Genomic DNA, 10,974 nt, shown 5'->3' with positions numbered 1-10,974 from the left:
AGTTTGAAATGCAGAGAGGTGAAACAAGGGAGGGTTACAAAAAGGAGGTGAGAAGCGCGGAAATACAAAAACTAGGGGAGCTAAACTACATTTCCCAGAAAGCCATGGGCTAGCCTACAACACCCATCATGCATGTTTCTGCTCCTCCACTGGTTGCTGTTTCCAGGTTTCCAAGAAGTGCAAAGGAAGCGGCAAGGTCTCTAGTGGTGCAGCAGCAACGGCTCTTACCAGTTACTAAAGTATCCCGAGAGGAGGTTATTTCAATTTTCACTCTTTGAGGCAAAAAGACTCTTAACGGCAGTCCAGTAGAGCCCGCGAACCACGTGACTGGACCCGATCAGGTGACCCGGGAGCCTGGCGGCATAGGTCTGTTACCCTGACAACTGTGGGGGCCCCCAGCCGATCTTCTGGCAAAGCGGGGAATTCAGAGGTAAAGGTAGGTGAGACGTGGACGCTTGCCTCCCACTCGGTTCCCCACGGCCAAGAGTGTCCTTTGAGCTTTAGTTTCAGGTCTCACCACGTCCGCCTTGACTCCAATTGCAATTGCGAGCTAGCCTTTGTCTTCCCGCCAGTTCGAACCCTCGCTTCCTGGAGCCGGGATCCTGCCTCTGGGTGGCTTCCGCCTCTGACCAAGATTTGTGTTCAGGACCTTAACCGCACACATCTTAAAACTGATCAGAAATGCTGATGAGGGTGAGGAGGTGTTATTTCACCGATAGGGCGAAGTGTTGCTTTGGTCTCCACATCCCCTCCTTCCTTTCTTCCCGGCCTCTGAGAAGGGAAGCTGCGGTGTGGGGCAGACCTGAAGTTGAGTTCGGTAGCAGTGCAGAGGAGAGCTTTGCGTTGCAAGTCACGTGGCATCGTTTTTGTTGACTTTCCCTCGCTCCAAAAGAAACACAACGGATTCTGATTGATTTGTGTACTCCATTAATTTTGTTTTAGGTAGATTGAGTCTTGATTCCCTTTGATTCCATTTGTCTGTGTTTGGAAACATCCTCATTTCTGAGAAGTCTGTTTTGCAAAGCTGTTACTATGAATTGATAAATAACTAGTTTAATGATAAGGCAGCTCAAACTGTCCTATGCTTTGCAAAACAGAAACGGCCTTTTGGATTTGCTAATTTATAATTTTTAAAAGATTCCTTGAGAGGACCTGATTTGTTTCAAGGGATGTTAAATTTTAACACACACACGAATATGTGTAGTGTGGAGGCCACCCTTTACCAATTGGATGTTAACAATAAAAACGTATTCTGGACCCTAAGTACAAGGCAAACTGCTTTTGAAGGTTGTTTTTCCAAATCAGTTTTATTTTTATGAACAAATTGGGAAACTCTTGTCTAGTTTATTGGTCCACAAGCGTGCATATATACTAAATCATAAGAGAAATGTCTAAGGTTTTAAGTCTGGTTGTTTTCATGATGTGAGGTGACTTTCCTCAAAAGATGTTTATTCTTGTTATTTAGTGTTCCCAATGTTGTAAATATTGTGGGATATTTACTTTGGGAAGTGAAAGTTACTGACTATGGCTCACTATCCCAAAGAAGAACTGGATAAAGAGTTTGAACAGTTCATGAAAGAGGTAAGTTTGTATTTTTAAAAGCTATGTTATAAATCTGTCTGATAAGAAACTCATCCTTCAATTTTTCTCTTTCACCTCTAAGATACAGTTCATCATCCTTCTAGTTCCCTTCCCTCTCACTGCCCCCATCCTAGTCCAGGACACCAGCAGCTCAGCTCCACTGCTGCATCAGTTCCTAGGTGCTGCCCCAGCATTGCTTCCCCACTCTGTGTCCTGCGTAATCTGTCACATAACTCAGACTCTGTTCGTCCTTTATGTACAGCATACTCTGTTGGCTTCCCTATCACATAGAATAAAAGTTCAAAGTCCTCCTTCCCATGGTTTACAAAGCCCTGGATGATTTTTGTTCATGGCTACTTCACTTTCTCATTACCCACTCGTGTTCCAGTGGCCTTTTACCCCCTAGACATGCCAAGCTCATTTCACGCAGGGAGCTTTGTACTAGCTGTTCCCCTGTTCTTCACCTGGCTAGTGAAAATCTCACCTTAAATATCACTACCTCAGAGAGAGATTTTTCTGTTTATCCAGTAAAAAGGTACACCAAGTCACTTGTTAATATACCATGTATTTAATTTTCTATGTAACACTTAGCATTCATTATTTTACTTGTATAGGTCTGTGATGTGATGGTTATATGTTCATTGCTATACCTGCAGAACCTAACAGGTACTTAATGAGTGTTTGCTGAATGTACAAATTAAAGGGTTACAACACATCCTATGTATTTATATACATGGAGAGGCCTTGTAGAGCAATTAGAAGAGTCACATTTAAACTATTATGCTAACATTCTTGTTCGAAAAGGGAGTTTGATGTATGATGTAGTAGAAAGAACCTCACTTTCATTATCTAATAGGTAAAATGATGTCTACTGTGTAGGATTGTTGTGAGGGTTTAAAAAAGCATCTGCCAGCTTTCAGGATGTAGTAGATACTCAGGGTATGACTCTCACTTCCCATTAAAAAATTTTATGTCAAATATGGGCACATTTTGAAAATTAAATTTATGGGAAGTATTTTCATTGCAAAAAATAAAAAGCAGTACAAGTAATTTTTTTTCTTTGACCCTTCATCACCCCTGCAGCACTCTCCTCCTTCCATCCTTTCTCCGACCCTTCCTCCCTCTCTCTCTCATATTAAGCCTCAACTGATAAAAGCTCGTATGTCACATTACAGAGTTGGGTAAGATAGTGTCTCATTATTAACAATGAAAAAAATTTTAGAGTCATGCTAAAATCATTTTCATAAATTATTCAAATAGTTTACTTAGAGATATATGGTTTACATATATATGTTCTTAAGGAGATTGGTAATACCACATTTTTTATATACAATTCTATTGAGATATCACATACTTTACAGTTCACCTACATAAAGTGCATAATTCAGTGGTTTTTAGTATATTCACAGAGTTATGCAACCATTATCACCATCACTTTTAGACTATTTCATTACCCCCAAAAGGAACCCATTAGCAGTTACTCCCTTTCCCAGCCATAGGCACCTTTAATCTACTTTCTGTCTCTGAAGATGTGCCTATTACAAACATTCCATAGAAATGGAATCATACATATGTGATCTTTTCGGTCTGGCTTCTTCCACTTAACATGATGTTTCAAGGTAGGTTCATGTTGTATTGTGTTTCAGTACTTCATTCCTGTTTTTAACTGGATAACATTCCATTGTGTGAATTCACTACATTTGTTTACCCACTTAATCAGTTGATAGACATATGAGTTCTGTTCCACTTTTTGGCAATTAGGATTAATTCTGGTATGAACAGCCATGCATATGTCTTTGGGTGGATGTATGTTTTCATTTCTCTTGTGTATATATCTAGTATGGAAATGCTGGGTCATGTGGGAATTCTGTTTAACTTTTTGAGGAACCACCAGACTGTTTTCTAAGTGGCTGTTCATTTTACATTCCCATCAGCAGTGTGTGAGTATATTAGGGTTACAATTTCTTCATATCCTTGCCAACACTGTTATTATTTGGGGACCAGCTTTTTTCTTTTATTTCTTTTTTTTTTGTTTGTTTGTTTTCAATGATAGTAATCTGGAAAACTGCAGTAGTGTCAAAAGTGGTAATATACCTACTATGTGTTAAACAGCAAGGTGGGCATTCTCCATTTTTTTCCCCTGATTTTTGCCACAGCCCTGCAAGGTCAGTGCTACTGTGGCTATTTTTAACAGGTGAATAAAATAAAAAGAGAGGTAATTTCACTAAACAACAGAGCTAGCATATTTTGAAGTTGAAATTTGAACTCAGATTTGTGAGGCCCCATACCTGTACTCTCTCCACACTTTTATGTGACCGTGGGGTTTACGAAGAGTAGGCTGAGTCTGGGGCAGATTCTCAGAACTTGGTAAATGGTGAGATGTGGGGAGGAGAGAGAATTGGAACATTGCAAGGTAATAGTAAGTTTAGAGACTGAGTGGAAAGTGATGTGCTAAAATTCAGGTGGGACACAGTGTTCAGAGGGGAGGGAATTTCAGGGGAAAAGGGGAAGGGTTTACAGGAACAAGTATAAAGGACACATGGACAAACACTAGGGGTGGGTAGAAATGGGAGGGAGGAGGGGAGGGCTGGGTGGGTGGGCTGGGATGGGAGTAAAAGATAGAAAATTGTACTGCAACAACAATTAAAATAAAATTTAAAAAATAAGTAAAATTCAGGTGGGATAAAGAATATTTTCTCTCTTCCTGTCTGGTTGTCAGGGAGGACAATGGGTTCCATTTGAACATCTTAAAAATGATATTCTCACAAATCATTGAGGTAAAGTTGCTTGGCTGGCAGATGGAAATATGTGTTGTCACCTTGGAAGTTTAAAAGGTCACTCTGGTAGCAATGTCCTGGTTGGGGGGACTACACAGTGTCATGGAATGCAGACAGGTTTTAGTCACAGAGATCTCAGTTTGGATCCCAGCTCTGTAGCACTAACACTAGCAACTTGGGCAAGTTATTTAACCCCTTTGAGCTGTTTCCCTATCTGTAAAATCTCCTTGATTACTTAAAGAATGGGGTAACCTGAGAATAGTTCCTGAAATAGAGCAACTATGGGGAAAATGTTGGTTGCTTCTGTAGAAAGTGTGTGTAGAATAAGGATAAAAAGGACAAAGCTGAGGTGTGTGGAAGTTAAGTGTTAAATAAATAGACAAAATTGCCAAGAGCTGTTAAAATAGATGAGTGGGGAAGGTCACCAAACTTTTGCCACCTAACCACCAAGTTTTTCACCAAACTTGGAGGAACTGGTGCTGTGGCATCAAAGGTGGAGAGTTTCAAGAAGTTTAAGAGTTGGTCACCAGTATCAAGTTCTATGATGTGATCAGGGAAGATGACTGACAGTGGTCCTTTATCAGTGGCATTTAGGAGGCCTTTGGTGTCTCGTAGGGGAACTGTTTTGGATGAGAACCAGATTTTAAGGGATTGAGCAGTGAACTCAAGTTGCTAAATAGCTCTGGTTGGTGGCGTGGTTGGTTGAAGCATCATCCGGTGCACCAAAGGGTTGTGGGTTTGGTTCTGGTCGGGGCACATACCTTGGGCTGCAGGTTTGATCCTGGGTCAGGGTATATATAGGAGGCAATGGATCAATGTTTCTCTCTCACATTGAAGTTTCTCTCTCTCTCTCTTTCTTTCTAAAAATCAATAAACATGTTCTTAGGTAAGAATTTTTTTAAAAGTTGGTATATAAAGGAAAAATGATACTTTGAGTAAAAGGGAGATAGGAATATGGACCTTATTCTGTTTGTTTTCCTTTGTTGTTATTGTTGGTTTTTTTTTTTTTAAGTAGGGTAGACTTGAGTGTTCTTTATTCTAGTCTACAGTTGTGCCAGGTGCTATTTCAGGGCCTGGGGATGCAGTGATGAGCAGGTGTGTAATGCGAAGGAAGGGTGGAGAGGAGGGATTGAAGAGGCAGAGGTAAAATGGGATAACCAAGGAAGTAAGAGCCTGGAGAGATGGGGAGTAACCCCTCTACAGGTTCTCCTTGAAGTAGAAGAAAATAATTTCTCTTATGAGAAAGGAAAGCAGTACCTTAAAAGGTGAGTTTAGTGATGGAATGAGGGGAAGGAGGATGGTTTTTGACTTGAAGGTCTTTTATTTCCTCACCGAAGAGAGAGGCCAAGTTATTGGCTAAGAGTGAGGGGCTAGGTTGAGGTTATAGTGGGGAATTTAGGATTGTAGTAAAATTTGGACCTGAAGAGTTGAAAAGGACAAATAAATATTTATTAAAGCTTATAAATTATTGTGACAAAATGCTAATTTCTCTGGTAAACACGACACTCAATTCTCTTCAGTCTTAGAAATCTTTGTTTTTCTAGAGCGATGCTAGGTAATTTTGCTTAATTATTGTTTATTCTTAGACCCTTGAGAATGTCTATAAGAGGATTGTATTTTTCTTCCTTTCCTTTACTGATTAAGTTTCTTGATCAAATTTTCTTTATTTCTTTGTTGTTTATGTTTTCCCTCATTAGTTTACTTGTTTAATTCTGTGTATAAAATTGGTGTTCAGAGATAAATGCTTGATTTTTAAGTATTTTGGTCACATGTTTAGAAATATGAAGTCATACATTACTGCTGAGAATATTGCTTATGTATGTGAGATAGCTTAACTGAGGGAACAAAGGAACATTTTTAGTGATGAATCTGAAATATTCAAATTTAAAATTCAGCAGGTTATATCTTCTTTAGCTTTCAGATGATTCTTTTGAAAATTCAAACAAAACACCTGGACAAGTTAAAAGAGAAGTGAAAAAGAAAGATACACTTCCATGGTGGATAACAGCAGATGATTTTGAAGATGGTGGTAAATATTGCTGATTTTTAATTTCAAATTATTTGACCACAAGGGGTCAGTCAAGACTTTAATTCTGGATTTTTTACTCTAGTAAAATACAATGGTGTGAATTTTTGAGGCTTAATACTAATGGTGTGAATTTTTGAGGCTTAAGTTGATTTTTATCTTCACTGTATTATATATTATGTAATTGAGAATATATGTTTCTGCACTATTAGGTTATTTTACATTTAGGTAATTTCTATTTACTCAAATTAAGATGATGAATAATGGTATAGGTATATTTATACATTATCATGTTTAATGGTAAATTGATTTAATGTGATTTAATAAAATATTCTGACAACACATTAATGCCATCTTATGGTACAGATTTTAACAAAATCTATAGAGTTTGGTATCACAGTCTCTTAATAACACTAGTAAAAGAACTAATTTATTGCCTTTTTTAAAGAAGATTTTATTTATTTATTTTTAGGGAGAAGGGGACGGAGTGAGAAAGAGGGAGAGAAACATCAATGTGTGGTTACCTCTCATGTGCCCCTACTGGGGACCTGGCCTGCAACCTAGGCACATGCCCTGACTGGGAATCAAACCAGCAACCCTTGGGTTCACAGGCCAGCTCTCAATCCACTGAGCCATACCAGCCAGGGCTAATTTATTACCTTAATGGTAGAGAATTCATTCTTAATCTTTTCTGACACAGTTGAATACCTGTCTCTGAACTGTTCCTCATTGTGTCATTACAAATGGAAAATTACTTTGTGGAGTATTTTGTTCACTGTACTATATGTGATAAGCATTCTGTCTGTAGCGAAGCTCAGGACTACTTCTATGAAATACCTATATTCACACTGTGGATCATTAAGCACCATTTCACATACTGATGAGATTTGATAAATCTTCTCTAGAGGAAAAATTTACCTATGGCTTTTTTTTTTCCTATAAAATTGAGCCTGAATTCCTTAATATGACAGTTAAGGCTCTACATAATCTGATGGGAAACCACCTTTCTAGCCTCACTCCAGCCACACTCAGTTATTCCTTGTCTCTTGGAAACACCCATTGACTCCATGTTAGCTTATGCTTCTTGCCACCAGAATGCCTTTCCATGTTAGGAGACATGGAAACTCTTTCTTGTCCAGAAAAGTCTGGTATTTTTGCAACCCTCCCCTAACTCTTCTAGCTCCTTTATCACCACAGTTATTTTCTCCTTTGCTTCCAAGTCAGAACACCACAATAGCCTTTATACATTGTGTTAATAGTTGTAACCTATAGGGCTACTCTGGAGGTTGGGAGCTTTGTGAAGGCATAAAACACTTCATTTCCCTCATATCCCCTGCCCCTCAATAGTAAAGAATAATTTGTTTAACAAACAAATGTAAGAGTGAATTTGATAGTCACTTCTCTGTTCTCAATAGTGTGTGATAAGGAATTGCCTTATTGAAAAATTCAGTGCCGTTTTCATAAATCCCCAAATCATGCAACATTGCTAAAGTTAGCATGTGAAGAATTCTTTTTTAGAATCTTTCTCCATGTTGGTGGTTGAAAAGGATATTATATGATGCAGTACTATAGGAATTGTTGACAAAGATTTAAGACTTACATAATACTAATAGTATTAAAGTCTCTTCTAGAAAATAATCAGATGGAATGCTGTGGACACCTACCACAAAAGGAAAGAATAGGTACTAGACCAACATTTGAATGTAATCTGACTAAAGGTATTAATAATCTTTAAAGGAATTTACCAATCAGAAGTAGATTTGATTAGAAAGAATACAAGGAAGGATACTTAAGAAACAAACTTTGACAATGTTCCTTTAAAGGAAAGCAAGAGCATTTCTCCACCCAACGGAATGACCTGGTCCCTGGTTCAATCACAAACTTTTATGGAGTTTATGTCGTGTTCTTAGTGCTAGGTAATTCCTACTACTAGATGATTCCTGCCATCCAGAATGTCGGAGCTGCTGAAGCAGACATGAACACCCTCTCGAGGAATGAACACATTGCCCATCTGAGACAGATGCCATTAAACATCTACATTGAGCAACTCCAGCCTTCTAATTTTGTTTTCTCTTTTAGTTACCATAAGCATAAAATCTTCTGCTTAGAGAAGATTTTCTGCTTAGAGGGAAAACTTCCTAATCCTTCTGTACTCTTCAGTGCAGATAACGAAATTGGATCATGTTTTCAGTTACAGCAGTCTCTTGTGAGCACACTTAGTGTGGGTCATATCCCTGCGTCCAGCTTTGGAGCCAACACGAGACCCTAGACAGACACCACTACAGCACCCCAACCTTGGCAGGCACTTTTCTTCTGAAATGCCTATAGATATACCTCTTGATTTTCTGCAGCTGTGAAAGTTATTCGAGCTATAAAACCATTATTCACACAAAGCCATAAAATAAATAGATTCTGAACCCTTTCCAAGAGGACACTAATTAGGGAATTATAGAATTTGTGACTTCTTAATAAAGCTTCCTTCTAAGCAAAAGTGATATTATTCTAATCTTCATATTCTTATCACATAATATAATTTTTTACTTTTTCTGTGTATCGGTTTTTACAACAAATATGTACTCTTAGGATAAAGAAATTTTGATTGAATAACATTTTCACTGTTTTCTAGTGCTTTTGGAATAAAGAGCAAATCTTACCCCCGGCCTGTGAGGATGAGCACAGTGTAACTGTCAATTCCTGCTCCAGGCTTATATCTACCTGGACTTTACCCTCACTCTCCAGACCCACCTGCACTGGCCCTTTTGTACCTCAGATGTGGCCTGTCCTACCCACTGTTGACCCTTTGTAGCTCTTCTTCCCTTTGCTTGGAATTGCCTTTCTTTTCCAGTTCAGCTAGTTATTTTCTACTCTTTGCTGTATATAAGACAGAAGATACTCATTAAAGTGGCTTAGTATACTGTATAAAATACTATCCTTCAAAATAATCTTTAAAAATCATGTCTCTTTTCACCCCATTATGCAGAATTTTGAAACATTCTTCATAAAATACACTGCAAATAGAATTATAATCTTTCTTTTGTGAATTTTAGATCTGATGGATTTTTATTCAGTAGACTAGATTTATTTTATAGTCATGATCCACAAAGTTAGTATTACAGTGTTGGCATGATTGTCAAAACAATGCTCGGAATATAAATATCCAGCTATCTTAAATCTCATCCCTAGGACTGCTTGGAACAAATGTAAATTACTTGAAAACGAAGACGACTTCTCAACCTATTATGGAAATAGAAGAGGAGTCTGCTGAAAGGATTCATTTTCTCAAGAGCAGTGGAACCTCTATCTTAAGTATTGACAGCTTAGAAACAAATGGTAAGAAATCTGAGACATAAGAGTTGATGGGTTAGTTACCATACTTACAATTTTTATAAAAATTAACTTACAACTATATTGGAACCTCCTTTATGAAACACTTAGATAGATTTAATATCTTCCTTGAAGGCTTATAATTATACTTCTAAGGGAGTCTTACTGATTATGAATATAAATCTATATTGGTGGTGAAAGATTAAGAAAAGTGTGTTCCAGATTTTTAAAAATTGTAATATATAATATCAATAAATGCATCATTAAAGTTAACTTTATCAAAATTCTGTATGTTAATGAAATGTGTTTGTGCTTTTCATTTAGACATAGTTTCTGAGCTCAATCATAGTGTTCTTGGATTTGGATTGGACACATTAGAAGAACAAGAGGAAAAAGAGCAATTTTTTGCCAGACTTGAGAAAGGCTTAACATCTTCCATTGATTATTCAAGATTAAATAAGGAATTGGATTCTAATGATATCACACATTTTAAAGCTTTACATAGGTAATGAGGATAAAGTATAAACTGAACATTAAATGATTTCTGTGTTTTCCTGTATTTTTGAAAGTCTAGTATATACATGGACTAAAATGGGTAAATATTGTAACAGGCAAAAGTGGAATCTTATTTTTAAGTTCATTATATTGGTCAGAATTTTTCTTTTCTATCAACAGAATACATTGGTTTGTATTTGAGAGCCACTTGACCTCTAGCTATCTGAAATTTCATGCCTGAGATAACTGTTGAGACTAACAGTACATTGCCAGAAAGATGTTACTGGGAGAGTGATTTATCAAGTGATTTTCCACAGATGAGGTGAATAAGAGAGTCCAGGTAGCTGCTGTAAACTCAGGGGGAAAAAGGAACAGAAAGGGGATGGGGAACCAGGGAGCAAAGACAGGTTTGGCCTGTGCCCTACCTTTGTGTATATTTGACCCTAAAGACTACCTGAAAACCTCATTTATTGTGGAAATCCTACTAGTTGACTGAGCTGGTTCTCTGTAGGCATGGTGGACATTTGACGTTATCAAGACCTTTGTGAAACCTGATACCTTTAATTTCCTCAATTTCATGTATCATTTAATTATTTAAATTTTAAGTGAAAGTCATTATAATTTTAAGATTTTTAAGAATACCAAACTATAATTATATTAAGGGTCAAGAGAATCATAACCTCTGATTATTACAGTGCCTGTTCTCACGATGCTTAGTTTCTTACAGGAGGTAGACAAAGCAGTAATTGTCTTGAACTATGTAGGGTCTGG

At 37.5% G+C, this 10,974-nt stretch overlaps 1 protein-coding gene across 1 annotated transcript in view; it reads left to right on the top strand.

Annotated features, from left to right (window-relative positions):
- Window positions 1–206: 206 nt before the first annotated feature.
- CEP162 (centrosomal protein 162) overlaps window positions 207–10,974 on the top strand; it is a 76,156-nt gene continuing 65,388 nt past the window's right edge. The window contains exons 1-5 of the mRNA XM_045842534.1: window positions 207–436; window positions 1,466–1,581; window positions 6,273–6,387; window positions 9,568–9,714; window positions 10,033–10,213. Coding sequence (XP_045698490.1) covers window positions 1,525–1,581; window positions 6,273–6,387; window positions 9,568–9,714; window positions 10,033–10,213 — 500 coding nt within the window. The 5' untranslated portion in view covers window positions 207–436; window positions 1,466–1,524. The remainder of the gene's footprint in view (window positions 437–1,465; window positions 1,582–6,272; window positions 6,388–9,567; window positions 9,715–10,032; window positions 10,214–10,974) is intronic.

This window comes from Phyllostomus hastatus, unplaced genomic scaffold (assembly GCF_019186645.2).
Source record: "Phyllostomus hastatus isolate PE091 unplaced genomic scaffold, TTU_PhHast_1.1 phas_contig_40, whole genome shotgun sequence".
In the NCBI taxonomy this organism is placed as follows: Eukaryota; Metazoa; Chordata; class Mammalia; order Chiroptera; family Phyllostomidae; genus Phyllostomus; species Phyllostomus hastatus.
This window is presented reverse-complemented; position numbering and strand designations above follow the sequence as displayed.